At 53.7% G+C, this 27,341-nt stretch overlaps 1 protein-coding gene across 2 annotated transcripts; it reads left to right on the forward strand.

Moving 5' to 3' along the window:
* Window positions 1-184: 184 nt before the first annotated feature.
* Window positions 185-27,238, forward strand: Sh2d3c (SH2 domain containing 3C). 2 transcript variants are annotated; one of them, XM_075985880.1, is made up of 11 exons: window positions 185-321; window positions 9,747-9,786; window positions 17,530-17,658; window positions 18,801-19,255; window positions 19,921-20,045; window positions 22,495-23,027; window positions 23,967-24,082; window positions 24,507-24,678; window positions 25,599-25,710; window positions 25,942-26,148; window positions 26,662-27,238. In XM_075985880.1, the coding sequence occupies exons 1-11, from the start codon at window positions 278-280 to the stop codon at window positions 26,835-26,837; spliced, it is 2,109 nt and encodes a 702-aa protein (XP_075841995.1). In that variant the 5' UTR covers window positions 185-277; the 3' UTR covers window positions 26,838-27,238. The 2 variants fall into 2 exon arrangements, with proteins under 2 accessions (XP_075841995.1, XP_075841994.1); XM_075985879.1 differs by lacking the exons at window positions 185-321; window positions 9,747-9,786 and adding an exon at window positions 13,912-14,102.
* The last annotated feature ends 103 nt before the right edge of the window (window positions 27,239-27,341 follow it).

The following is a 27,341-nucleotide window of genomic DNA, read 5'->3' on the forward strand; positions in this document are numbered from 1 at the left end:
GGCAGGACGCGGCTGAGGGGTGTGTTCGGTAGGGGGCGAGTTTCTCGGGTAGGGACAGTGATTGACAGGAAGGGGAGGCGGAGCGAGATCGGAGCAAGTAGAGGAGGATGTGTTCTTGGTTAGATTGTAGCGGCGCAGGGGCGTGTCTAGGGCGTGGTCTTCAGGTCTGGCCCTACCCCTAGAGTCCGACACTAAGCTCCGTAGCTCCTGCCTGACTCTTAGCCGGGAGTGTCAGACTGAGACAGTTCCCGGGCTGCAGGAGGTGACAAGGGAAACCATGACTGCAGTGGGCCGGAGGTGCTCTGCGCTGGGGCCCCGAAGGTGAGTGACTGAACAGACTCTAGGGAGAGCCGGGGGACAAGCAGTAGTGGCCCAGTGGGGGGATGCTCGTCCCAGAGGCAACTGACACACATTGCCATGGGTTTAACATCTGGGGCTTTTCTTTCTTTTTCTTTATGAGGCGGGGTCTCATGTAGCACAGGCTGTGCTCAAACTTTTTTTTTTTGAGACAGTTTATGTAGCCCTGGCTAACCTGGAACTCAAAGAGATCTGCTTGTCCCTGCCAAGTACTGGGATTAAAGGCAAGTGCCAGGATGTCCAGCTATGCTCAAACTCTTGATCATCCTGCACATGAAACAAGGGCAGGGCTTGCAGACCTGTGCCACCACACCTGGCAGCATCTGGATTGCTCTTGAGCTGTGACTGTTCTCTCCCCCCCCCCCCCCCCCCCCCGTCTCCCTCTCTCTCTCTCCTTCTCTCCCTCCTCATCTTTGGGCAGCTCCTGGAGATAGAACCCATCTTGTAAATCAAGACAGAAAAGTTTGCCTGTTTGGCCCGCCTAGTGGAAGTCAGGATGAGAGTTTGACTCCGCCTCCTGGGCTCTTGCTAACAACCTTCAGGAACATATTCACCTCAGGCAGGGCCAGGGCCCTGATGAAGGGTCTTCAGAAGCTTTGTGAATGTCTAGGCCTCTGCCCAAGCTCTTATGGCACAGGCTTGTCCCAGGGACGCCTTTGACATCAGGCTTCTCCTGGAACCGACAAACAGAAGCATTTGAGACACTCTGCCTCCCATCTCCTGAAGTGTTCAGAGGTTCTCAGGATGGGGTTAGCAGGCCAGATCAAACCCTGTTCTGGTGCCCCAGGACACAGTGTCCCCACAACAGCCCCAATCTCTGGGGACTATTGAACATTTCGTTACAGGAGTCCCTTGGAGTCGGGAGAGCAGTGGGTGTCGGGCTAGCTCTGCCCCAGCTGGACGGACGGCTAAAAGTGCCAGTGAGCAGGATGGGGCCACCTTCCTGAGTGTCCCAAGGGGTCAATCTGGTGAATGTCAGAGTAGCCCAGGCTGGGGAGATGGTGCCCTCCCCCATCCTGAAAAGGCAGGGTGCACCTGGAGCAGGAGGAAGGAAGGGGAAGAGGTGAGGCTGCAGGGATTTCCTGGTGCCCTATCTTTGCTGAGATCATGGAGGATGAGGCAGAAGTCAGAGGAGACTTTCAGCTGGCCTGCATCCTCCACACAGCCTTCTGCTGAAGGAAATGAGACAGCGGGCCAACTGCCCCTTGCCCCTAAATCAGTGTGCCAGAGGATGAGGCCAGGCCTGGAGAAGGAGGGGACCCCACATGTGCCCCATGTACCCACACAGCAATATCAAGCCAGGGTCCCATGACTTACCAGCTAGCAAGGCTCTGAAAGTGAGAAGCCCCTTTGCTTTGTTTGCCCAGTGGTTAGACCAGAGCCTAGAGAAGACAGCTCTCCTGGGGTTCTGCGTTTGTGAGAACTGCAGTTAGTTTGCTCCCAGACCAACTCTCAGCTCAAGATCTTAACCACTAGGCCATACTTCCCTCCCTCAGAGAAAGCCTGAGAGCCTTTTCTGCCGCTGTTTCAAATGACTTTCCACAGTGCCCTGGTATCCGGGCGCATTTCCCAGAAGAGCACTTAGGGTTACCTCAGTCAAGCCGAGTTAGCAGTTCGTTGATTTTATTTTTATATGTATTTTTACACTTGTATTTATCATTACGTTGGTGTGGGGCCTGTCCCAATGTGTGCATGTGTGGAGGCCAGAGGAGGCTTTGTGGCTCTCTCCCGTGTGTGGGATGCAGGGACTGAGCTTGTCAGTCAGGCTGCATGGCGATCACAAGAACTTCACTCACTAGCGTCGTTCATTTTGCTATTTCCTGAGTTATACCGGGGCTTCACACTCATCCTAGGCTTTGAGCAGAGAGCAGCGAGCACAGATAGCTGAATCTATGGAGACCTCATCCCAGAACCAGCGAGTCAGATGGTAAACCAGACAGGTGAGTTCTAGGAAGAGCTAGAGAAGAACTAGCGAGTAGATTTACAATGAGGTGAGGGTCTCGGAATGCTGTCCATTTAGAAAGGTTAGGAAGAAGCCGGCGGTGGTGGCGCACACCTTTAATCCCAGCACTCCAGAGGCAGAGGTAGGCAGATCTCTGAGTCTGAGGCCAGCCTGGTCTACAGAGTTCCAGGACAGCCAGGGCTACACAGAAAAGCCCTGATTTGGGGAAGAAAAAAAGAAAAAAGAAAGTTAGGGAGGAAAAAAATAATTGAACAAAGAAAGAATGAATGTACTTACTGACTGGGGGGAAAAGTGAGCCAAGAAGGAAGAGTGGCATATGCAGAGGCCCTGAGGTGGGGGCGCCTTTGGCCTGTTTGATCATTAGCAGCCGAGATCAGAGCACCCAAGTGAGGATGGGAGAAGAAACAGAGCAAATGAGTTTAGGGTGCCTCACTGACTTGTTTCAGGAAACCCTTCTCCTTGCAGATATGGTCACCTTTTTACTTACCTTCTGTGTCAGGGTCTCATTTAGCCCAGGTTGGCCTTGAACTCACTACAGGACTGAGGGTGACCTTGAACATCTGATCCTCCTATTTCTCAAGTGCTGGGATTACAGGGGCACAGTACACCCCTGATCTTATGGGATGTGGGGATGGAGCCCAGGGCTTCCTGCATGCTAAGCAAGCATTCTACCCGCTGAGCTGTGTCCAGCCTGTTGACACTGTGACTGTGTTAGTTTGCAGTGCATGCTGGGCTGCAACATAGCTGTCCTCAGCCTCACTGTAGCCCAGAGGCTGGGCACATCTGCAGGGGGGATCTAGACTCTGTCCTCTGTAGTGCCTCCCTTGAATGTCCTTTGCCATCTTCCCAGACAACCAGATCCAACCTCAAGAAGGCTATTTGGAAGGACACTGAGACTAGGGTAAATGACACCCTAAAAGAGAGCTAGAGCACCCTATGTTGTTCAAGCCATAGTGCCAGGCACGGCAAATAGGCCAGGACACCCCCCTTCCCCATTTCCTTCTGGAATGTTGATTCTGATTCAAGAATTTCCAAGTCTCCCCAGAGTCCCACGACCCTCTCGGCCCTGCAGAGTGACGTCAGCTGCCAGGCATCTGGTAGCTATTACCCGATTACCCGTGGAGAGGGGGGTCACTGTGGGCCTAGCTTGAGCAGCCTCCCTGGTCCATGTCTTGTGAAGGGGCCCAGCTGCTGCTGGCTCTCATTTCCTGTGGAGACTTTCTCACAGTCCCTGAGACCCCAGGATGCCTTGAGCTGTGGGAACCTGACTGTCTCAGGGAAGATGAGCTTTTCCCAATTCTGACCTCCACTCTGCTTCCAGCCCTTAAGGGACCCTTTTTTTTTTTTTTTTTTTTTTTTTTTTTGGGTTTTTCGAGACAGGGTTTCTCTGTGGTTTTGGAGCCTGTCCTGGAACTAGCTCTTGTAGACCAGGCTGGTCTCGAACTCACAGAGATCCGCCTGCCTCTGCCTCCCGAGTGCTGGGATTAAAGGCGTGCGCCACCACCGCCCGGCTAAGGGACCCTTTATACAGGTAGCTGGACCTGTGTAGGGTGAAGGCTAAGCAGGACGGGCTTAGACACCCAGGGATGTGTGTCATTGAGTGAGTCCCCCTCCCTCTGACCCTTAGTTTTCCTGCGTGGTGACAACTAGATAGAAAGTAGGGACCTGGACCAAGGGCCAGGTGCTCAGGTTAGAGGAGGGGAAACTGAGTCCCATAGCTTCCTACCTCCTTCTTAGGTGCCTTTCAGAATCCCCGAGGATCTTCTGCAACGGCCCCCTCCCCACTTCCTCTCCCCAACCCTGTCTCTTGCCCATGTGTGTAAAATGCTATTTAGCCCCATCTCCTCCCCAGCTTCCTTCTGTTCCCACCCAGGATTAGCCCCTCATTTCCAAGGGTGTCACTCCCTATGAGGGGCACAACAGACACTGGGGCTGGCAGGCCACTTCAGCTGTGTAGTTTTGGCACCACAGCGAGCCACTGCCCACACTCCTCCCTCTAGGGGGCTCGCTGTGCCTCTCTCCAGCAGGTTCCCAGCCACCCTTAGCAGCTCAGGCTCAGCATCCTTGACTCAGCTCATCCTCCTAGGCCAGTGCCTTTCCTGATGGCTCCCCACAGCCAGGAGGACATCAGGGATGTGGCTGACCCAGTGGCAGCCTGTGCTACGGGGTGGGGAAGGGAGTAAATTCCAGAGACTTCTTGGTAGAGACTCTGAGTCCCCACTGCTGTCACTGTCTCAGAAGAGACCTGGCTTTCTCTGCTTAGGACACTGAAGCTGAAGGCACACACCAGAAACCATCACTGTCACTCCCTGAGGAGTAAGCAAAACTTAGAGGAAAGCCGGGCGGTGGTGGCGCACGCCTTTAATCCCAGCACTCGGGAGGCAGAGGCAGGCAGATCTCTGTGAGTTCGAGGCCAGCCTGGTCTACAAGAGCTAGTGCCAGGACAGGCTCCAAAGCTACAGAGAAACCCTGTCTCGAAAAACTAAAAAAACAACAACAATAACAAAAAAAAAAAACTTAGAGGAAGATGGCTGAGGTGTTGCTCATCTGTAATCCCATCATTTGGGAAGAAGAAGGGGGGGGCGGAGATTATGGGTTCAAGGTCAACCTGAATCAGAGTGAGACCCCATCTCAAAATCTAAAGATAAAAGCTGGGCAATGTAGCGCACGCCTTTAATCCTAGCACTTGGGAGCAGAGGTAGGTGAGTTCGAGACTAGCCTGGTCTACAAAGCAAATTCCAGGACAGCCAGGGCTGTTACACAGAGAAACCCTGTCTCAGAAAACAAAACAAAGAAACAAATCTAAAGCAAGACAGCCACGTGTGATGGCAAACACCTGCTGTAATCTGACCTAGTACTTGGGAAGTAGAGGCAGGAGGATCAGGAGTTCAAGGCCAGCCTTGGGTACGTAACAAGTTTGAGACCAGCCTAGGTTTTTATTGAGAAAAAATAAAAATTAGGGCTATGGAAGAAAAGCTCTATCCCCCAGGAGAGCGGCATTGAAACCCGGAGCCCACGTGGGCTTGGGGACCTGGCCCTCATCCTCATATGAGCACTGTGGCCTTCCAGGACAGACATGATGTACTCTCTGAAAATGAGGAAGCCAGCCTCAGAGAGAGTAAGGCAGGTGGCAGAGCTGGACAGTTCTCTCCTCAGGCCATCTGACCAGACCCTGAGGCCCAAAGGAACAAACCTGGGGACACAGAGAGGGCGACCATGCCTGGTGGGGGATGGGACAACCTCCCCCTCCTGGAAGTTCACCCTTCCTTCCAGTCCTGGCCAGAGGTCCCTGAAGGTAAAGTTCCAGCATGCATCAGGGAAATAAAGGATAATGGGTACTAATTACTACTCATTAATGCAATTAATTAAGCTGGTATATGCAACGCATGGTGTCAGTTATCAGAACAAATCAGTTAATACAGGCAATTAAAGGGGTTGGTTATTTAAATAATGAATGCTGCCGATGAATGGGTCTGATTTAGCTCAGTTGTCACTATTGCTTGGTAATTGATTTCACCGCTAATATTAAGAGAAAAGTGTCTTTGAAGTATATAATGTAAGAAATAATGAATTAATTCACGAAGCTGAGTTTTCACGAACACTTTGATTCCTGGATTGGATCGTTCCAGTGAGAGGGAGAGGGTCTAGAAGTCTCCTAGCAAACTGACAGCTACAGGCCAAGGAAGAACCAGCCTGGCCCCTGGCTGGAAGCAGACAGGATGGCCCTGGCAGAGGGAATGTTTTGTGCAAAGGCCGAGAGGCTTCAGACCCTGGGGTTCTTTGGAAATAGTTTATGGCGGCTGGAAAGCAAGAAAGGGCAAGGAAAGAGAGGAAGCATGTCCAGAGGAGGTGCGGAGCTCAGCGGTACAGGGCTTGCTTCTCACATATGAGGCATTGGGTGCTGGGGCTGGCAAGATGGTTCTGGGCACTAAAGCATTTCTTTCGTGGGTCTGAGGACCTGAGTCCAAACCTCTAGAACCCACGAGACAGCCAGATGCATAAGCATGAAGATCTACAGTCTGTGTTCTTAATGGGTAGGTGGGAGATGGGGACAGGAGAATCCTTGGAGACTTGCTGCCAGCTAGCATGGCAAATGCAGCAGGAAGCCAACAGAGACCCCATCTCAAGGTGGAAGGCGGAGACTGGCACCCCAGGTTATCCTCTGATCCCCACATCAGTGCCGTGGTATGCATAGGCCTGTGTACACACACACACACACACACACACACACACACACACACACACACACACCAGGTGCTTGTCAGTTTCTCAGCATTGTTCTGAGCCAATGTCTGGAGGGGAAAGTACAGGAACAGAAAGAACCTTGCCAGGCGGTGGTGGCGCATGCCTGTAATCCCAGCACTCTGGAGGCAGAGGCAGGTGGATCTCTGAGTTTGAGGCCAGCCTGGTCTACATAAAGAGTTCTGGGACAGCCGGGGCTGTTCCACAGAGAAACCCTGTCTCAAAATTGGAAAAGAAAAATAAAATAAAAAGAAAGAAAGAAAGAAAGAAAGAAAGAAAGAAAGAAAGAAAGAGCAACCCTGAGGAGTCGCTGCGGATTGGGTACTCGCAATCAGGCGTTGGCTGGAGCAGCGGGCAGAGTGAGTGTGCCTGGGCCTGGCAGGAAGGAGCCCATCCCCAGCAACCTGTTAGGAACCTTGACTTCCAGGCTGATGGGGCTGGGTCCCTGCTGCCAGAGGGTGGGGCAAGGGAAGTTGTGCTCCAGTTTTAACAGGGCCACCAGGAGTTGGCCTGTGTTACAGTCATGTCGGGTACTGGGGTGATGGGGTGCTGTGGCTGGCAAGGGAGGTTAAGGGATCATAGCTCCTTGGCCTGGGGCTCTGCCTTGGGTAACCCCCCTGGCTCTGGCCACCTACACAAGCTGATCCCTAGGGCAGCACCCCATCCTTGAGGCTGTATTCCTGCCCTGGAATCGAGAGGAAGTGGACAGGAAGCAGGAGGAAGCACCGGGCTGATCCCAGTGTGTCCCTGACAATTTGTTCCCAGTGGGAGGATTTCCGGACCTGAATGGCCGGAAATGTTGGGATGGGACACCTCACCCAGGAAGAGGGGACAGAGCAGACAGGGGAGGGGCTCCCTCCTGGCAGTGTCATTGACTGGGGAGCATTCAAAAGGCTTTGGAAACCTGTGCTGTTGCAGGCTGCAGCTTAAGGGACAGACAGGTTAGAGCCAGGAAGGACATTCTAGTAGGAGAAGTCTAAAGGACTTCAGAATGTTAGAACGGGGCCCTTGCTCTCAGGAGCTGGCGGGGGTCATTCTTTTCTTTCTTTCTTCCTTTTTCCCTTTCAGCTCATCTTTTCTTTGGAGTGTTAAGCTCTTGTGTTTAAGCATACATTTTTTTTCCCATTTTGCAGGTAGGAAACCCGAGGCCATTGTCTGGGAGCAAGTGTTCAGCCTAAGAGAATGGCTGAGCACCATGGCCACTGGCCGGGGCTGCTTACTGTTCATGTGCGCCACTGAGCTGCTACCTCGCTGGGGATTGGGGTTCACTGGTGAATGACAGTCACACCTTCATAGGGTCTCTGTTGATTTTCACTTGAGAGACAAATTCAAAATGGTTGCTGCAGGTGGGGGTTGGCGAGATTAGGGGAGTGGAGGCAGATGGGAGGTGGAGGGTGAGGAGGATGGGCTGTATGTGGGGTGTCCCCTGGGAGGCTTCTCTGAGGACTTTAAACTGAGCCCTGAAGAAAGAGGAGGAGAGAAAAGCCTTGTGAAAATCTGGGAAAAGGGAGGTCCAGGCAGTTTCTCCCAAGTAAGTACCAAGGCCTTGAAGCGGGAAGGAGCTGGCAAGGCCAATGCGTTGGGGCCGAATGAGGGGCAGGATGGCTGAGGAGTGTTGGTGCGGTAGGCAGTCGGGCACCACCAGCACACACAGCCACAGAGGTGGGGCCTGTGGGCCCACACACGGCTGTTTGCTAGTGTGATAACAGCCCCCTTTATTCTCAAGGAGACAGAGAGTTTGGGGATGATAAATCGCACTGCTGTGGAGAGAGAATACGTTTTATTCTTTAGCAGATAGGGCTGAGGACGCGGCTCAGCTGTAGTGTGCTTGCCTAGAGCGTGCAGGGCCAGGCCTCTCTTCCCCAGCACTGGAGAAGAGGGGAGGAATTTTAGACAGGTCTGCAGTTGTCACCTATAATCTTGGCTACTCTGGAGTCTGAGACAGTCTTGAGTCTAGGAATTCAGACCAGACTAAGTGGCTGAGTGAGGCTTGGTGATTAAGGGGAACTCCTGGAGAGTGGGGTCACTTGCTTTGGCTACTTAGTCGCTGTCTGGTATCAGAACTGAAACTCATAGTTCAGGCAAGTGGACATGGGGAAACAGCAAGAGTCAGGGGTGGCCTGGCTTCAGGGGAGACTTGGTCATACTCTGTTCTAAGGGAGGATTTCCTGCTTGGCGGGGTGTGGCCTGTGGCATGGATCAAGGGCTGCTGAATGGGCCATAGCCTGCTGGTGGGCCAAGGGTGGGAAGTGGACCCGAGCCTTTGGCTGTCACAGCAGGAAGAAGGGAGCTGGGACCCCAAGAAGGGAAGGCAGTGGAGGACAAGCAGCTGCTTGTGGGCGGCAAATTGGAGATGCCTCAGACATGGAGAGGACGGAAGGGAATAGGAGGGCCCGGGTGAGGAATGGGCCTGCCTTAGAGGAAGGTTTACGTTCTTTAGGCCACGCTGGGCTGAGTGTGGTGGTGCGCCTCTGTAACCCCAGAATTCATGTGGAGGCAGGAGGAGCAAGTTCAAAGCCTGTCACACCTACCTAGCACATTTGAGTTCAGTCTGGGCTACATGAGACCCCGTCTCAGTCAAATGCAAAATAAAAAAGCGTACATGCATGTGCGTACGTGTGCACACACATGCACATACAAACACACACAAAGCTGTGGCCGGGGGAAGTGACTCACATAGGGGAAGGTTGTTTGTTCAATATCCTGGAAAAAATAGCCTCCAAGAATAGGTGTGTATGGGTATAACAGGTGGTGGCTAGGTTTGTACAGGGACAAGCTAATATGCTGGCAACATAGACCAAGGAGTGAAGGGGCTAGGAGAGGGGTTGAGCCTCAGCCTAGGCCCTCCAGCGCTTAGGGATCAGGTTGGGGAAGCAGGGAGAAGAAGCAGACATCAGGAAAGTAGAAGTCATGAGCTGGATGCTCACCCTGAGTCCTCCAGACAACTCCCTTAGGCATTGGCTGTCTTTGTTTCTGATCTATAGAGAGGAAACCCAGGATCAGAGAGGTGAAAGAACCTCCGCAGGGTTGCACAGCCTGCGGGGTGGAACAGCCATGGATCCTCCTGCCCTATATAAGCATTCTAGGCTCCCAAAACAGGGCCAGGCCCCAGGCCAACAGGCAGGTGGACACTTAAGAGATCTGAGAAACATTGAGAATATTCACTTCTTTTCCCTTCTTCCAGGGCTGCTGGAGAACTGGAGGCTGCTGGCGACTATGTGAAGGTAGGAGGGGCAGGCTGGGGTTGGCTGTGGACCGATAGAGCACCCCGTGCCTGTTAGGAACCTGACTTCCTCCTGGGAGGAGAAGGTCGGGAGGGTGGGGAGGGTGGGCAGCCCTCAGGAACAGGGGATCATTCTGGACAGCTATTTCCCATGCTTCCTGTCACTCTGCTGGCCTCAGACCCACCAGCTGGACAGCATTCCAAGGATGTCCCCATGCAGTGGCCCCCACAGTGAGATCCCACCCAGTCTTGGGGCATCTACTGAGCGCTGGTGCTGGAAGGGGGAAGAGGAGGAGTAGCTCAGCTTTTCAGCATAGACCGGGCACAATTCACAGACATCAAGAGCCTACTTCAGGAGCTGGGGCTATGGCTCAGTTGATAGAGTGCTTGCCTAGTCTGCGGAGGCCTTGGGGGTCAATCCCCAGCACCACATACAATGAGTGGTCTTGTGTGCCTGTAACCCCAGCACTCAAGGGGCAGAAGGATAAAGTCGAGGTCATCCTCTGCTACAAAGTGAGTTTGAGGCCAGCCTAGGTGAAAGAAACAAGCGAAAAGCCTCATGGTGGTAGCGCACACCTTTAATCCCAGCACTCCAGAGCGGGAGGTAGAGACAGGCCGATCTCTGTGAATTAAAAGGAAACAAGCAAAAGGCCTAACATCGTAAACATTGGCAGTGTTTACAATGCAGTTTGTGTGTATATGAGTACACGCTTGTATCTTTCTCTCTGTGTGTGTGTGTAGTTGCTCCTGTCCACTGTGGGTGTCGCTGTGACCTGGGGTTTCACTGACAGGCCCATGCCCCCACCCCCAGGATCCTCCTGTGTGCCAAGGTTACAAACCAGAGCCATTGCACCTGTTTTTGTTGTTGTTTGTTTGGTTCGGTTTTTAATTACGGCTGTTGGATGTTTGTGTGCCCGACACTTCAGAGTGAGCCCGTCACACAGTGCAGGGTGTTGTCATTGTTTGTTAAGCACAATGGCACATGATTGCCGTGCACAATTTGGGAGGTTGAGGTAGGAGGACAGCGGTTAGTGGCGGCTTCAGGCCACAGTGGACTGTCTACAGTGCAGACCCTGTCTCAGCAGGAAAACATGGGTTTGCAAATAACAGTAGTAATAACAAAGACTAAGTAGCATTTTGAAAGCCGATTCTCTGGAAATTAATGCAGGCTGCTGAAAACAGCTGTTTGCTCTTCTGCAAACTTAGAAAACTTTTTATTTGTTTATTTGTTTGTTTATTGTGAACATAGTAGGGTGTGCATGCTGGCATCAGAGAACAGACTGTTGAAGTCAGCTCTCTCCCTCTGCCATGTGGGTTCTGGGGACTGAACTCAGGTCCCCGGCCTCGGCAGCAGGTGCCCTTATTCACTAAGCCATCTCCCGAATCCCAACTCATATTGGGTTTTCCATTTGCAGGTTAGAAACTTAGGACTTTCTCACACTCATGAGCGATTCTGTGGGGCAGAGCTGGTACTGTGCCATGCTTGATGCGCAGACTCCATACAATGTCCTTGGCCCTTCCGCCATCAGAAGCTTCTTTTGAGCCAGGCCTTGGATGAACATCAAATACTGCAGAGGGCAAGGAAAAGTGCCATGGATACAAAGGGCTGTCAGGCCAGGCAGGAACCTGAGAATTACTCAGGGTTTGGGCACGTTCTCTAATCCATCAGACTTATGACTGACTGATTTATTTATTTGTTTGTTTGTTTGAGACAGGGTTTCTCAGTATAATAGCTCTAGTTGTCCTGGAACTAGCTCTGTAGACCAGGCTGGCCGCGAACTCACAGAGATCCACGTGCCTCTGCCTCCTGAGTGCTGGGATTAAAAGTGTGAGCCACCCCCTCCCAGTTGATTGATTTATTTTAAGACATTCTCATAGTGTAGTCCTGGAATTCACTATATAGAACAACTTGGTCTCAAACACCAGCTTCTACCTCTGCAGTGCTGGGATTAAAGATATGTGTCAACAGCAGGTGTGTGTGCATGCATGGGTGCTTACATGCATGTGTGTGTGTATGTGTGTGTGTGTGTATTCATGACAGGGTTTCATGCAGCCCAGGGTAGCTTCAATCTTACTACGTAGTCAAAGATGACCTTGAACTTCTTATCCTCCCATCTCTACTTCCAGAGTGCTGGGATTTCAGTCATCCACCACCATGCTTGGCTTATGTGCTGCTGGGCATCAGATCCAAGGCTTCCTACAGTCAGGGCCAGTGTCTGGATTTTGGTCCCAAGTTTGGCAGTGACTTGCTTCTCTGACACTTAGCATTTGCTCATGTGAAGTGGGGGACTTTGGGGGCTCAGTGAGTCTGTGCCCACTAGGGAATTCTTGAGTCTGGACCAGGGCAGTCTGGCCTGGACCCAGATTTCAGGGACATCAAGTCACAGAGCTGCTGTAGCACAGGGGAGGGGCTATATGGGGGGCGGAGCCGGGATGGGACTGGAATGCCACAGATCAGCTATGCCTGTCAAGGCAGTGAGAACCTTATAAAGTTTGGGGGCTCTCTTCTCTCTCTTTTATCTATCTATCTATCTATCTATCTATCTATCTATCTATCTATCTATCTATCTATTTATTATGTATACAATATTCTGCCTGCAGGCCAGAAGAGGGCACCAGACCTCATTACAGATGGTTGTGAGCCACCATATGGTTGCTGGGATTTGAACTCAGGACCTTTGGAAGAGCAGGCAATGTTCCTAACCGCTGAGCCATCTCTCCAGCCCCCTTTCTTTTTTCCTTATGAAATTAAAATATAGATTTCAGGGTGAGGACATAGCTGGGGTACAGCCTTTGTCTACCTTTTTGAGGCCCTAGGTTCCATTTCCATTACAGAGGGGGAAAAGACTGAAAAACCTTCAGAGGAGGAACACCTGCTCACTGGAACTGCTGGGCAATCCTCAAAGCAAGTTTAGCTTTGTTTTAAAGTCTCTACTGGTGAGGTTTGGAATTAGTTGTTTCCAAACTTTGTTCCTGCCCTGAACGATTCAGCAATGAAGAGTGCCCAGAACTCCAAAGTCCCCAGACAATGACAGGGACCCTGGACTCTCAGGATTTCAAAATACCAAGCCCATAAGGTTTCACACTCCATGCTCAGAGCTTCAGGTATATCTATAGAAAATAATCATCTAGGGTCCAGAGAGGTGGACTCTGCATGAGGTCACACAGCCTGTGGGAAGGAAGAGTTTGGATGCCCTATCTTGTTCTTGTTGTTGTTAGTTATAAGAACAGGTCTCCCGTAGCCCAGACTGGCCTCGTAGCCAAAGATGACCTTGAACTTGTGATACTCCACCTCCTGAGTGCTGAGATTACGGGTGTGTGCCACCACGTCCAGTTTATGTAGTGCTGGGGATTGCATGCTGGGCAAGCGAGCATTCTACCAGCTAAACCACATCCAAGCCTGCAAGTCCAGACTTTGATTGTGTGATTCCTTCTGTGCTGGCATGGGACTCAGTGCCCAACCCTTGGCAGGCATGCACTCTAGGCGAGCTCTTACCCCAAACTCAGGTTTTGTGATACCCACTTAATAGGGCGTCTTTATGGATAGCTATCTTTACCAGGCAACTTTTTTGATTGAGCTCGGTGACACTCACAAAGTTCTGCACGTCTTCGCCTTGTATTCCAGACGTCTCCACACAAGCCAGTCCGGGCTCAAAGAGAAGGACCCCAGGGTGGGGAGCCTGGGGAGTTAGAGAGGCAGGTGGGCTGCGCTTGGCGCTCCAACAGCCTCCGGACTGTGGCACTGCCAGAATCAACTGTTCTCAATCAGAGATGAGAAACCCGAAGCCACAAAGGATTGGGTTAAACATGAGGATTTTTGTAGCTTTAGATTGAATTGAATTCAGGGTCCCTGCTGGCTCGGGGTCTGAGAGACCCAGAGGGGCGCGAGAGTAACGAAAAGCGGGAGCCTTATTGCCCGCCTCGGGGTCCCCTCTCCACCCCGCTGCCCTGGGTGCCATCCCTCTTTGCAGGTCCTGGGGAACCCACATAGGGGAATGGGGTGGTGGAGGAGGGAGGAACAATGGTCCCCTCCCCTCCCTCTCCTCGCTCCCCTCCCTCCCCAGCTGGCTGGAGGGTGGGGTCTCCCCGCCCCGCCTCCCCGCTCCTCCTCCGACCAGGCGATGAGGTAATCGCGCCGCTGAGAGGCACGCGCAGCCGGTGCCCAGCCCGGTCGGTCCCCGCGCCCCTTCCCGCACCCCTGACACGCTCGGGGGACCTGGGTCTCCCGGTTGCACCATGACGGAGCGCTGCAGCCTGTGGAGTGCGCTGTCCGCCGCTGCCTGCTGCTTCTACCGTGGCTCACTGGTGCAGGTGCAGGTGAGGGGGCGGCGCGGGGACCCGGGTCACTGCGCCCGGCCGGCTGTGATGGGTACCGCAGTCCGAGAGCATCCCGGTAGGGTTGTGCGGGCCTGGCCAGGGGCGAAGGGAGGGGGCGGGGTCGCTCCAAGCTCACCTCGGGGTACCCAGGGCGCTCCGCGGGGTGCGGGTCCAGGGGTCATTCCTGAGACTCTGGACTGCAAGAGATGTGGGAGCGAGTTGGAACTGGGACTCGGCTGGGAGGTGGGCTTCCTCCAGTCTGCTATGAGGTCCCTGCTGCTGACCCTGAGCCACCTGGGTCCCCATTGTACCAGGGACGCAGGGCTGGGATCTAGAAGCAGAGTTAAGGGCAGTATGCTACAGGGCACGCGGCGGAGACTACAGTGTCGCTACCTTCCAGCCATCTGGGTGGGTTCAGGGTGCTGGGGGTGCAGGTCTCGCAGGCCAGTTGGCCCAGCAGTGCAGGAGCGCCCAGTGGCGGTGCGAGGGTTAAACGGAAGGGGGTGGAGGGGAGGACCCGGACCCCGCCTCTCTGCGGAGCATCCTCTGGGGTGGCTGTGTCAGGGGTTGGGATACCTAAGGGAGCTGGGGGAATAGTGCTGGGCATTGGCTGGTGGGAAGAGGTTAAGACCCTGACAGAGGTTCCCCCCATTGCTGCCTCTCGGGCTTCCTGGGAGACGCGGGGCACCTCACCTCTGAGCTCCCCCAACCTCACACACACACTTGCTCCGAGCCCGCCTGAATGACGGCCCCGCCGGCGGAGCGCAGCATCCCCGCACGGGCCAATCAGGCGTGCGCAGGCCGGGAGGCGGTGAGATCATCTCTGGCCAATCGCATTGCTCCGAGCGCAGGGATGCTGCATTCTCACCTACCCCCCCCCCCAACTCTTGGGAGCTGAGGACCCTGAGGCCCAGGGTGAGGAGGAGGTCACAGGGGTTCTAGGGCTTCCTACCCCTAGATGTGTGGAAGGTTGGGGTCTTCACCCCCAACTCTAACCTTTGATTAGGGCTGGAAATGAGGTACCATTTTCCAGAACCCCTTTACAGATGAAGCTACACAAGCTTAGCCAGGGAAGTGACTGGTCCAAGGTCACACAGTGTCATGTCCACGTTCTTTGTTTGGGACACAGTCTGTCCCTAATTTATTCCAAAATTGGGAGGGGAGTTCCAGTGTGTGCTGTTAGGAGCAGAGAGTGGTGTGTGTGTGTGTGTGTGTGTGTGTGTGTGTGTGTGTGTGTGTGTTGGCTGGGTACAGGATCCATTTCATGTGCTTCTCACCTTTCTTTCCCAGAATCCTATGTGGTTTGAAGGGGTGCGTGGGGGGGAGGCCTGCACTGCTGTGGGCACTTCAGAATGGAAGGGAGGAGGCTAGGGCTGGAGAGATGGCTCAGTGGTGAAGAGCGCTGGCTGCTCTTCCAGAGGGCCCGGGTTCGAGTCCCAGCATCCACTCGGCAGCTCACACCTGTCAATAATTCCAAGATTAGGTACAGAAACACATGCAGGCAAAACACCAGTGCACACAAAATAAAAATGAGTTATTTACAAAAAGAAAAAGGGAGGAGGCTAATGATCTTAAGGAATAAGGGGACCTCTTGGAGAAGTGTCGTGGACTGAAAAGGCCCAAATCTCAGCTTTGCCAAGACTTCTTTGCCCTGCTAGGGCATTGATTTCTGCCATGTTGCGGGCAGTCCCTGTCTTTTCCCCTGCGCGACCAGATGGTTCCCTCTGTCTCTAGAACTTGGGAGGCGCTCAGAGCCCCACTGCCATGTGTTCCTTGATTTTGCTTTAGCTGCCCTTTAAAGAATGACCCATCCTGCTCCCAGGATTCCAGCTTGTGTCCATCCTGTCTGCCCCTCGGCCTTCTTCCCTTCCACCCGACCATTGGCCACTAACACCCTTCCCTTTCCTTGTTGCCTCCGGCTCCTCTGCTACGGACGGGAGTGAGGCTGGCACCACACTGCACTCTTCTGAGGCCTCTGGGTGATGTCCTAGCTCCCCAGGCAGCACCATACTCTGCCCAACTTGCCCACCATCCATAGACCCAAATCTGCCCACAGGGCCCCACCTTTGCCCCAGCTCTTCCCTGTCCACCTGCCTTCCATCCCGTTTTTCTCCATCTCTGACCAGGCAGGGGGCACTGCAACTCTGAAGGTGTAGACACCTGGAATTAAGTGTGGGGGTCTGCATGGGCACCTCTAGGACAGTGGGCTATCCTGGACCCCTCTAGGACAGTGGGCTATCCTGGTCACCTTGGGCTCCAGCCTTAGCATAGCACCCAAGTCTGCCTGGTCCTGGTTGAGTGAACGCAGTTGGGGAGTCTCCCTGTTACTGGAGCTGGAATCTTGCTGTTGGGAAACAGTGGAGACAAGGAAGGAGTCTGTATGGAGTGTGCACTTAGGTCTGGAAATGCTTGAGGACTGACTTGCCAGACACTGGGGGCAGCCAGGAGAGACTCTGTTCCCCTGCCGTACCTGCCCATATACTTCTGACCAATTCTAGAGTATATGTCCCGGGGCAGCCATCTTTAGGGATTGACAAAGCCACACAAGGACAAGAGTAGCCGTTAGGTGAGGCAGATCCTGGAGTCCCACTTATTTTACTGAGGAAAGAGTTAAGGCCCAGACTGCTCAGATGGGGTGGGCTTGTCTCTATGATGGGTGTCCTCTGATAATAGGATGCCTGGGGTTGGGTCACCTCTAAAACCAGGACTGCCCACCATGGGTAGCTGGGAAGGCAGAGCCCTTGGCATTAACTTCAGTGAGTGACTATAGACTCCCCTGCTGGTCTGCAGCTTCCAATCTGGGAATCACTTGAGATTGCAAGGGGGAGGAGCCTGGAGAATTGTAATGGGCAGTGAAGCCAGCTGTGAGGGGCCCCTGCCCCTGTAATGACTGCCTTCGGCCCTCTGTCATGCAGTTCACATCCCCAGATGTAGCCTCGTCTGTTTAGCTAGTTGGTCCAGTTCTCTCAGACTGACCTGTAGACAGCTTCCCTTCAAGATGGCCCTGTGGACTCTAGACTCAAGAGGGTTTTTGTACCGAAGTCTCCTTCAGGAGGTCTCTAGTCCCTCAGTCTCAGACTTAATCTTCTGGTCAGGAGAGAGCAGGGACTCTTTGGCGCTGTCCAGCACCCTGGTGCTGATGGCAGCTGCCTTGCTTGGCTAAGCTCCTGTCTCAGCTTGGGGACTTACTGGATGGAGAACAGGGCCTGACTTAGGCTTCACCGTATCCACCCCTTGCATAGGTACTTCTGGTAGAATAAATTGAGATTTTACTCTATCTGGGATAGGGACCCACAGTGAGGAGCCGCGGCAAGCATTTTAGTGTCCTCAACAATCCCGGGATTAAAGATGAGCTGGGGAAGAATGGGTTGAGAGGAAAAAGGAAGGGGCTGAGGCACTGGACACAAATCTCACTCTCCCCATGCAGTTCTCCAAGGAGAAGTACATTCTTGACTCCTCGCCGGAGAAGCTGCACAAGGAGTTGGAAGAGGAGCTGAAGCTCAACAGCACAGACCTCCGCAGCCATGCCTGGTACCACGGACGCATCCCTCGGGAGGTGAGCGGGCCCCAGGCAGGGATCTCAGCCCTGGCCCCTTCCACCCACACCTTGGCCAACCTCGGCCCGGCTCCAGTCACCCCAGAGTCTCTGGCCTGTCCATTGGTGAAGATGAGGCTTATATTACCATTTACTGTGTGACTTTGAGAGAGTGCCATCACCTCTCCGGGCCTGTCCTCCCTACGATGGAGAGAATATCTCCTCCGAAGGCAGTTGTGGACTCTCTAGTGAGACCCTGTGTCAAACGCAGGGACTATGGTCAAGGTGAGGCGAGCTAATGCGGGTCAGGTAGGACGTCCGGCTCACTGAGTGTGAGCTCGAGGAAAGTTGTTCTTACTATGTTTTGTAATTTCTGGTTTATAGATCAGCCCCATGTGAGCTTGGTTAGAGAACAACCTTTTGACTTTTTGAGACAGGGTTTCTCTGTGTAGCTCTGGCTGTCCCAGGACTCACTCTGTAGATCAGGCTGGCCTTGCACTCAGAACCGCCTGCCTCTGCCTCCTGAGTGCTGAGAACATTTATTTTTAGGTCTCAGCTTTGGCCACATGGAGTATCTGGGCTTAGGGGACTTTGTAAATCGCAGGCCTGGATTGATGGGTCACCTGGCCCAGTGCCCCAGCACGGGGGATCAAGTTCGTGGAGATGAATACATATCATGGCAGCTTCCTTGGTGGCCGGTGGCCCTGATGTGCGCAGAGCACCAGGTCTTCACAGTGTACAAGTGGAGCGCTGGGAGATGAACACATTCGTCAGCTTTATTCTAGACAGAGAGGGTATCTAGAGGGAGCAGACACACCCAGAGATGCCCTGGGGTCCAGGGTGTGTGGAGGACGGTGTCTGGAACTCACTTGCCTGACAAGAACCCTGAAAGGGGCTGGGTCTGAGACCTAGGTCTGTAATCACAGTGATTCCAACACTTACAGTCATTGTCCCCTGTGCACATTCCAAGTGCCACCTCCTGCGCATCTGACCCAGGGCCTCAGCTGAGGTGCCACCTTGGAACCTGGTTCTAAGCTTCAGCTGTCTGATGTCTACCAGCTATGCTCTGGATGCTGCCTTGGTGTCCCCAGTTCAAAGTCTCCATGTCCCCTGACCCCGGCTCTGGTGTTCTGGTAAACTTAGTTTCTCCGTACCTTCTGTAGGTCTCTGAGACCCTGGTGCAGCGCAACGGGGACTTCCTCATCCGGGACTCACTCACCAGCCTGGGGGACTATGTGCTTACGTGCCGCTGGCACAACCAGGCCTTGCACTTCAAAATTAACAAGGTGGTGGTGAAGGCGGGTGAGAGCTACACCCACATCCAGTACCTCTTTGAGCAGGAGAGCTTCGACCATGTGCCAGCCCTTGTGCGCTACCACGTGGGCAGCCGTAAGGCTGTGTCCGAGCAGAGCGGGGCTATCATCTACTGCCCTGTCAACCGCACCTTCCCACTGCGCTACCTCGAGGCCAGCTATGGCCTGAGCCAGGCCAGCAGCAAGGCTGCCAGCCCTGTCAGCCCCTCGGGCTCCAAGGGCAGCCACATGAAGAGACGAAGCGTTACCATGACTGACGGGCTCACCACTGACAAGGTCACCCGCAGCAATGGCTGCCCCAACAGGTCAGACAGGTCTCCACTCTCCTGGTTTGTTAAATGGGGTGTCAAACGAGAAAACGGGTATGGAAGGGAGGCCCAGTTTCCCTGAGCCATGTGAGGCTCTGTGCAGGGGAGTGGGAGGCTGAGGGCACCGGTGAGAGGCTGTCTATGGAGAGGATGGGGTCTATGGTCTAATTTACAGAGACCATGAGGATAAGTTGAGCTCTGGCCTGCATGTCTCTCCCTGTCATTCCAAGAGAGACATAGAAGAGCCCGAGGAGCCTCAGCTTAGCCAGTGTCCCCAAACTCTGTCTCCAAGCCTAGGAGAAGAGAATTCTGGGTAGGGATGGATAGGGAAAGCAGGGTAACTGAGGGAGAGAGGTGACTGAGAAGGAAGCCAGTGGAAGCAGATAGAGCTGTGCCCGCTGAAGACCAGGGTCTGTGGGAGTCAGGCCTGCTGGGGGCTGTGTCTAGGAGTTGGGATTGCTGTGGGTCCGCTGAGGTCAAAGCCCACTGGGGCCAGGGCTGGGAGTCGTCTGCTCCACCTGAGCTCTTGTGTCTCCAGCTTTCGCATTTGTCCATTGAGAAATTGAATGTGACAATCACTTTTTCTGCTTCTGAAGTTAAGGGGGTGGGGAGCAGGGTCCCCTGGTTTCTGACCTTGGGGCTCATGGAATCCCTATCCACAGCACCTCACTGCCCCGTCCTCGGGACGCCATCAGGAACTGTGCCCTCAGCATGGACCAGATCCCAGAACTTCACTCACCCTTGTCTCCTATCTCCGAGAGCCCCAGCTCCCCTGCCTATAGCACTGGTAAGCTCGCAGAGGGGGTGGGCAATGTCTGTGACTTGTTCCTGCATCAACAGTTCACAGAGTTCCCATGGGTGCCAGGTGGTGGGCACGAAATCGGTTCTCAGCATGAGCCCCAGGATGAAGGAAGCCGCTGGAGGTGCGGCATGGGCCAGGGCTCGAGGCTGTGGCATACACTCACGCTGCAGTGCTTGGCCGCTGCAGTGCTTGGCCTCCGCAGGCAAAGCTCCCACTCTGTCTGCCTAGCAAGGACCCAGCAAGTGCGTCCCTAGGTCCTGGTGTTAGTTTAGACCAGGCTAACCCAGGCTGTATGCTTTGCTGTTTGTTGTTCCTTTGAGACGGTTTCTCTGTGTAGCCTTGGCTGTCCTGGAACTCACTCTGTAGACCAGGCTATCCTTGAACTCACAGAGATCCACCTGCCTCAGCCTCCCAAGTGCTGGGATTAAAAAGTGTCTAACAAACTGAAACCTAATCACCCAGCAAACATTTTACATTTTAGAGAAGTTTAAGGTTTATAACATAATCGAGATCACGGTACTCTGTGCTTATAAATTCAAAGAAAAGTCAACACATGCCCCCAGTTTATTTCTGAAAATATAAGCAAAACAAACCTCAAATGGTTAAACAAAATGTCTTATCCCCAAAGTGGCCAAAGCATTGTGACAGGCACTGTCTCCGGGAGCCTTGGCCTGGAGGAAGCGTTCTGTGCCTCTAGAATGTCACCGTGTGCCCCACGGCTCCCCTTGAACTCAAGGCCACCAGCTTTGTCAGTGTACACACTTGCTTTCTTTTTTTTGTTTGTTTGTCTGTTTGTGTGTTTTGTTTTTTGAGTCAGAGTTTCTTTGTAGCTTTAGGACCTGTCCTGAAACTCACTGTTGCCTCGAACTCACAGAGATCCACCTGCCTCTGCCTCCCGAGTGCTGGGAGTACACCACTGCCTGGCCACACTTGCTTTCAAAACAGCGCCTCCATGAGAAAACATTTATTTATTTTTACTTCTATTTATTTATTTATTTTGGGTTTTTTGAGACAGGGTTTTTCTGTGTAACAGCCATGGCTATTCTGGAACTCACTCTGTAGACCAGGCTGGCCTCGAACTTGCAGAGATTTACCTGCCTCTGCCTTCCGCATGCTAGGATTAAAGGCGTGCGACATCACTGCCCAGCTACTTTCATTTTTTTATTTTTATTTTATTTTTTTTAATTTTTTTATTTTTTGGTTTTTTGAGACAGAGTTTCTCTGTAGCTTTGGAGCCTATCCTGGCACTAGCTCTTCTAGACCAGGCTGGCCTCGAACTCACAGAGATCCGCCTGCCTCTGCCTCCCAAGTGCTGGGATTAAAGGCGTGCGCCACCACCGCCCGGCTCCTTTCATTTTTTTAGACAGAGACTCACTGTGTAGCCCTGGCTGACCTGGAACTCACTATGTGGATCAGGCTGGCCTCAAACTCATAGAACTGCCTGCTTCTGCCTCCTAAGTGCTGGGATTAAAGGATTACACTGCCACACCTTGCTTGTCTCTGCCTCGTGAGGGCTAGGATTGCCACCATGAGCCACCACACCTGATTTACTGTTTTGTTTTATAATTTCTTTACATTTGCTAACTTATTTGTATGTGTGGTACTGGGGGGGGGCACAAATCGTCCACAGCACATGTGGGGAGGTCAGTGACAACTCAGAATCTTGTTGCTCTCTACCGCGTGGGTTCCAGGAATCTAACTTAGGCTGTTAGATGGTGATGTCTTCACTCACTGAGCCATCTAGCCCTTTCCCCTTTTTTGAGACAGGATCTCTCTAAGTACCTCAAGCTGGTTTGGAACTCATGTGGCTCTGGCTGGTGTTGTGTACCACCATGCCTGGCAAGACAGGGTTTCTCTGCATAGCAGTCCTGGCTGTCCTGGAACTCAATTTGCAGACCAGGCTGGCCTCAAACTCCTTGAGATCCTTGTAGACCAGGCAAGCCTCAAATTCACTGAGATCCTTGTAAACCAGGCTAGCCTTGAATTCACTGAGACTGACTATAGACCAGACTGGCCTTGAACTCACAGAGATCCACCTGCCTCTGCCTCCCAATTGCTGGGATTAAAGGCCTGCGCCACCACTGCCAGGTACCATTCACCTCTTTTTGTTGATGGTTTTACTGTTGACGGTGAATCTCCAGCTCTGGGCACACACCCCACACCCCATAAATCATTATTGCTAACTCGTTGGGTGATAGACTCCAACAAACAAGCTTTGCTTCTCTGGACCACCTGTGGCTTTCTGATGTTGCAGCCTCTTCGGGACAGGGGCATGCAAGCACCATTGGTTCAGGGACTGTTGAGTATCATGGAGCGTCTGCCTCCACCTGCTGGAAGATGGGGACACCACCTCCATACACAAGATGGGGAAGTGGAGAAGGGGGACACTTTTAAGGGCAGCCGAGATAACCAGTCTCCTTTCTCCTTTCTGCAGTGACCCGTGTCCACGCTGCCCCCAACACCCCGTCTACCACAGCACAGCCTGCCTCGCCAGTAGCCCGCCGCTCCAGTGAACCTCAGTTATCTCATGGAAGTGCTCCAAAGCCTCCTGGGGAGTCAGAAAAGGGTCCCCACGGAAGCCCGTCTCACACCCTCTGTAAAGCCCCACCGTCCCCATCCCTCAACAGCTACAGCGACCCGGACTCTGGCCATTACTGTCAGCTACAGCCTCCTGTCCGTGGCAGCCGAGAGTGGGCCGCGGGAGAGGCCCCCCGGAAGACTCGGAGCTCTGGGGAGAGGCAAAAGGAACTGTCAGAAAATGGGGTCCCTGACGGAGAGTGGGGCAAGACCTTCACAGTCCCTGTCGTGGAAGCCACCTCATCTTTCAACCTGGCTACCTTCCAGTCACAGCTGATCCCCAAGGAGAACCGGCCTCTGGAGGCGAGCCTTCTGCGCAAGGTCAAGGAGCTGCTGTCCGGTGTGGATGCCCGGACGCTGGCCCGGCACGTCACCAAGGTTGACTGCCTGGTAGGTGTTAGGAACGCACCTTCATCTTCTGGCTTTGTGGTCAGGAGTCAGAATTTGAGGGGCTGACTCCCAAGGACAGTGAAGCCATGGCCGGCTTCACGGGTGTCTTTCTAGGTGCTGGGACCCTGGGCTTATCTGTCATCTGGCACGAGGACCTCCTTTCTCTTCTTTTACTTTGTTTTGTTAGGAGCTCACTATGTAGCTGTGGCTGGCCTCGAACTCACAGAGATCTGCCCGCCTCTGCCTCAGAGTGCTGGGATCAAAGGCGTGCACCACCGGCCCTGCCCATTTTCTTCTTTTAAAAAGCCAAAACCAAGATGTTCCTACAGCCTCTAGAAGTTGGTTTGGAATGAGGGCTGACGTTTTGAGGGAACTTAGAGAATGTCCTGGTTCCAGCCTAAAGAAAGTCAGCGCCTGACTTAGGGAGGAGAGGAACCTGGCCCCCGCCCCCACACCCCCTACTGGACAGCAAGCAAAAACCATTCTCTCACCACTGTCAAGATCCCACAGTGCGATCCTGCTATGAACCCTAGTTCTTCCTGTACCTCAGTTCTCTCTCTGTAGTTTGGGATATATGCTGGTCTGAGAAACCAGGAAGTGAGAAAAGACACGGAAGGGATGTTGCTAGGCGAGAAGAGGGGGAAACTGGGTTGCAGGCCCGAGTGTGTGAACTTGGGCCTTGGGTTGGCAGTCTAGGACAATGGCATCCTGGCTCTTAATCTTAAGTGAGTATTTAATATGGCACATATCTCTGGACATTTTCCCGTCCCCCCATTTTACAGATGGGGAAACTGAGGGTCATTCGGAAAGGGGTAATCACTTGCTCCGTGTTCTCAGTGGCCTCGCAGTCAGGCGACCCTCTTAGTTGACGCTCTGACTCCCAGATGGCTTGGACCAACTCTGACAGGAAATTAATCAGCCCTTTGGGCGTCTTTGCAGGTTGCTAGGATACTGGGCGTTACCAAGGAGATGCAGACCCTAATGGGAGTCCGCTGGGGCATGGAGCTGCTCACCCTCCCCCACGGCCGGCAGCTAAGACTAGACCTGCTGGAAAGGTAAGGTGTGCACCAGCCTTACGGGCTGTCCCAGGGCTCTGACCACTCCTCCCATTCCATTAGCCAATCGCAACCCTTTGGTATTCGGCTCAAAGCCAGGCTGATTTTCCAAAGACAGCAGCTCATCGATCGGCTTCTTTTCTCGCATCCCCACGTCCATCAACCTTGGTCCCGCCCACCGTTACTGTCCACTGTGTTCATTCTAAAATTCCGCCCTTCGGATTTCGCCGATCAACTACAAGCCCCTCCTCCTGGCATCCCGATCCCGCCCTGACTTATATTGTCCAGTTGGGCTCCCTTCGCCTTTGCCTGTCACTCTGACTGTGCCCCTTAGTCCTTAACTCTGCTCTCGGCCTCGGCCCTTTAAGACCTACACCTGGCCCCGCCGTGTGTCACTTCCCCTCTGACCCGACCTCTCCCACAGATTCCATACCATGTCCATCATGCTGGCGGTGGACATCCTGGGCTGCACGGGCTCCGCAGAGGAGCGGGCAGCGCTGCTGCATAAGACCATCCAGCTGGCGGCCGAGCTGCGGGGGACGATGGGCAACATGTTCAGCTTCGCTGCGGTCATGGGCGCCCTGGAGATGGCCCAGGTACTGCGGGGTCCGCGGGCGCGCGTCCCCTGTGGGGGTGGGATAGGGGAGGATAGAGGATAGAAGAGCTTCCTGAGTCTCTGGGTTCCTCTGTGAAAGACCCAAGAGAGTTCTCCCACGTTTTACCACCAGATCCCTTCTCTGGGCCTCTGTTGCCCTACCTGTAAGATGAATGACAAACACTGAGGTTAAAGAATATACAGACAGTGTGTTGGTGGGCGGGCTGGAGAGATGGCTCCCCCGAAGAGAGCATCCTGTTCTTGCTAGAGGGCGCAGGGTCTTTCCATTCCCAGTCTCGAAGTCACAACAGCCTACACCTCCTACTCCGCCTTCTAGTCTTGAGTGCCCATGGGGCACAAAAATACACTAAGGCACACACACGTACACATAAAATAAGAAAATCCTTAGAAAACAGAACATACGGTGGGAGCAGGTTCCAGCTCAGTTATTAGAGTGCGTGTTGGGCACAATTCGATTGCCTGCACCGCATAAACCAGGCATGGTGGTGCATGCTTATAACCCTGGCACTGGGAAGTGGAGCTGGGGGACCAGAAATTCAGTACATGACACTCTGCTCCCAAACAACCAGGACATACAGTGTCTTTGGTTTGAGGAGCTTTCTGTAGGCGAGGCACCACACAGCCCTTCGTGAGAGAGACTCCGTGTTGTCCTATCTTACAGAGGCACAGCAGCAGCTGGGGAGGTCACTCAGTCCAAAGCTGAGATTTAGGGTTTGTGAATGTGTTGCCATGATTTCATGGATCACGTATGAAAAGCACCCTTCCCATTTCATGAGTGACAGCCAGGGAAATAATTATTGTCCCACATCAGGGTGTCCATTCAGTCAGTGGAGTGGCCTGTGACCAGCTGCTCCTGGAGGGTCTTTTCCTAGCCGGTGTCTCATAGCCCGGTCTCCCCAGATCTCGCGGCTGGAACAGACGTGGGTGACCCTGCGGCAGCGGCACACGGAGGGTGCCATTCTGTATGAGAAGAAGCTCAAGCCTTTCCTCAAAAGTCTCAATGAGGGCAAAGGTACCTTCCTTCTGACTCTGCCTTCTCTGGCTTACCAGAGTCTCTCCTGGGGTGGCGAGGGTGTGAGTGTGACTGTTTTCCTTTTCCCTGTGGGGTGGCCATGTCCGCCCTGTCCACGTCCAGGGTGGGCTAACCAGGGAAAGAGGGCACTGTCCCAGGTGACCGGTGCTCTCTGGGATTGTAGTGGGCGGCAGGGTCTTCAGGTCTAACTGCCCGTCGCCCCTTCTACAGAAAGCCCACCCCTGAGCAACACCACCTTCCCCCACGTGCTGCCGTTCATTACTCTGCTGGAGTGTGACTCGGCCCCCGCCGAGGGCCCCGAACCCTGGGGCAGCACAGAACACGGCGTGGAGGTTGTGCTAGCCCACTTGGAGGCTGCCCGCACTGTGGCGCAGCACGGGGGTCTCTATCACACCAACGCCGAGGTCAAGCTGCAGGGTGAGTAGCGGCCATGTCTCTAGGATCCTGTCCTCTACTGGCTTTCCTCATCTCCCTCTTTCCACGCTGCTTCCCTGTCTCCAGCCATGCACTGACATTTCCCGCTCCTCAGTCTTGCCTCCCGGCTCCCTTACCCCGTCAATCTTGTCACTCATTGGTTCCACAAGCGGTTGTCAGCCAGAGCATCAACTGACGATGTGAGGTGGGTTGAGAGGCACTGACATCTTTCGAGTGTCTTGAATGAATGCACAAAGCCCCAGGTCCCACCCCCGGTGCCACCTGCACACACACGAACACAAATCACCACCTAGTCTTTACCAGATTCCAGGTTGCAAATACTTGAAGGAAGACTAGGTGCCAACTGCAAGCCGTATTCTCCGCTGTGTTTTGTTGGGTTAGGGAAAGGTTCCTATGAGCAGGGCCCTGAAGGATGAGGCCCCTCCTCGAGACCCCTGCCATGTCTCCCCTCTCCAGACCCCTGATGTGTCCCCTCCTCTTCCCTCTCCCCCACAGGGTTCCAGGCCCGGCCGGAGCTGCTGGAAGTGTTCAGCACGGAGTTCCAGATGCGTCTCCTCTGGGGCAGCCAGGGCGCCGGCAGCAGCCAGGCCCGGCGCTATGAGAAGTTTGAAAAAGTCCTCACTGCCTTGTCCCACAAGCTGGAACCTGCCATCCGCTCTAGCGAGCTGTGACCCCGGAGAACTTGCCTCTCTGCAGCTGCGGGCAGCATTGGGGGCAGAGGGGTTCAGGACTTTCCCCAGACACCACAGGAACACTGTGATCGGCCCAAGAATGTTCTGGGTTCAGCTCCAGGATCCCCTTTGCACTTCCAGGGTTCTGAATGGACTTGGAATTCCATCCTTCCATCAGACACACACAGAGTCTCCCTTCCTGAAGGACAGGGACCTCTGTCCCTCCCACCGGCTTCCGCTGTTTCCCATCTCCGCCGAGGTGCCCTGTTTTTGAGCCAGGGGAGGCTCCCCATCCTTCTGCCTTCCTCCGGCTCTCCATCTTGCTGTAAATAAGTCCGACCTGTAAATATATGTACAGAAGCCGCGCCTTCTCTTTCATACAATAAACTTGAATGACCTTCTTCTGTCCTGGCTAAGAGGAGGCACTTTCCTCATGTCAATGGTGAAAAACTTCAGCCAACTTTAGCACCAAGGACTTTCCATATTATACAGCCAACCAGGGTG

This window comes from Microtus pennsylvanicus, chromosome 9, assembly GCF_037038515.1.
Source record: "Microtus pennsylvanicus isolate mMicPen1 chromosome 9, mMicPen1.hap1, whole genome shotgun sequence".
Lineage (NCBI taxonomy): Eukaryota > Metazoa > Chordata > Mammalia > Rodentia > Cricetidae > Microtus > Microtus pennsylvanicus.

Coding starts and splice junctions, on each gene's coding strand:
- Sh2d3c (XM_075985880.1), top strand. CDS start 278: ATGACTGCAGTGGGCCGGAGGTGCTCTGCGCTGGGGCCCCGAAG. Junction 322..9,746: donor TCTGCGCTGGGGCCCCGAAG/GTGAGTGACTGA, acceptor CCCTTCTTCCAG/GGCTGCTGGAGAACTGGAGG. Junction 20,046..22,494: donor CTCCCCTGCCTATAGCACTG/GTAAGCTCGCAG, acceptor TCCTTTCTGCAG/TGACCCGTGTCCACGCTGCC.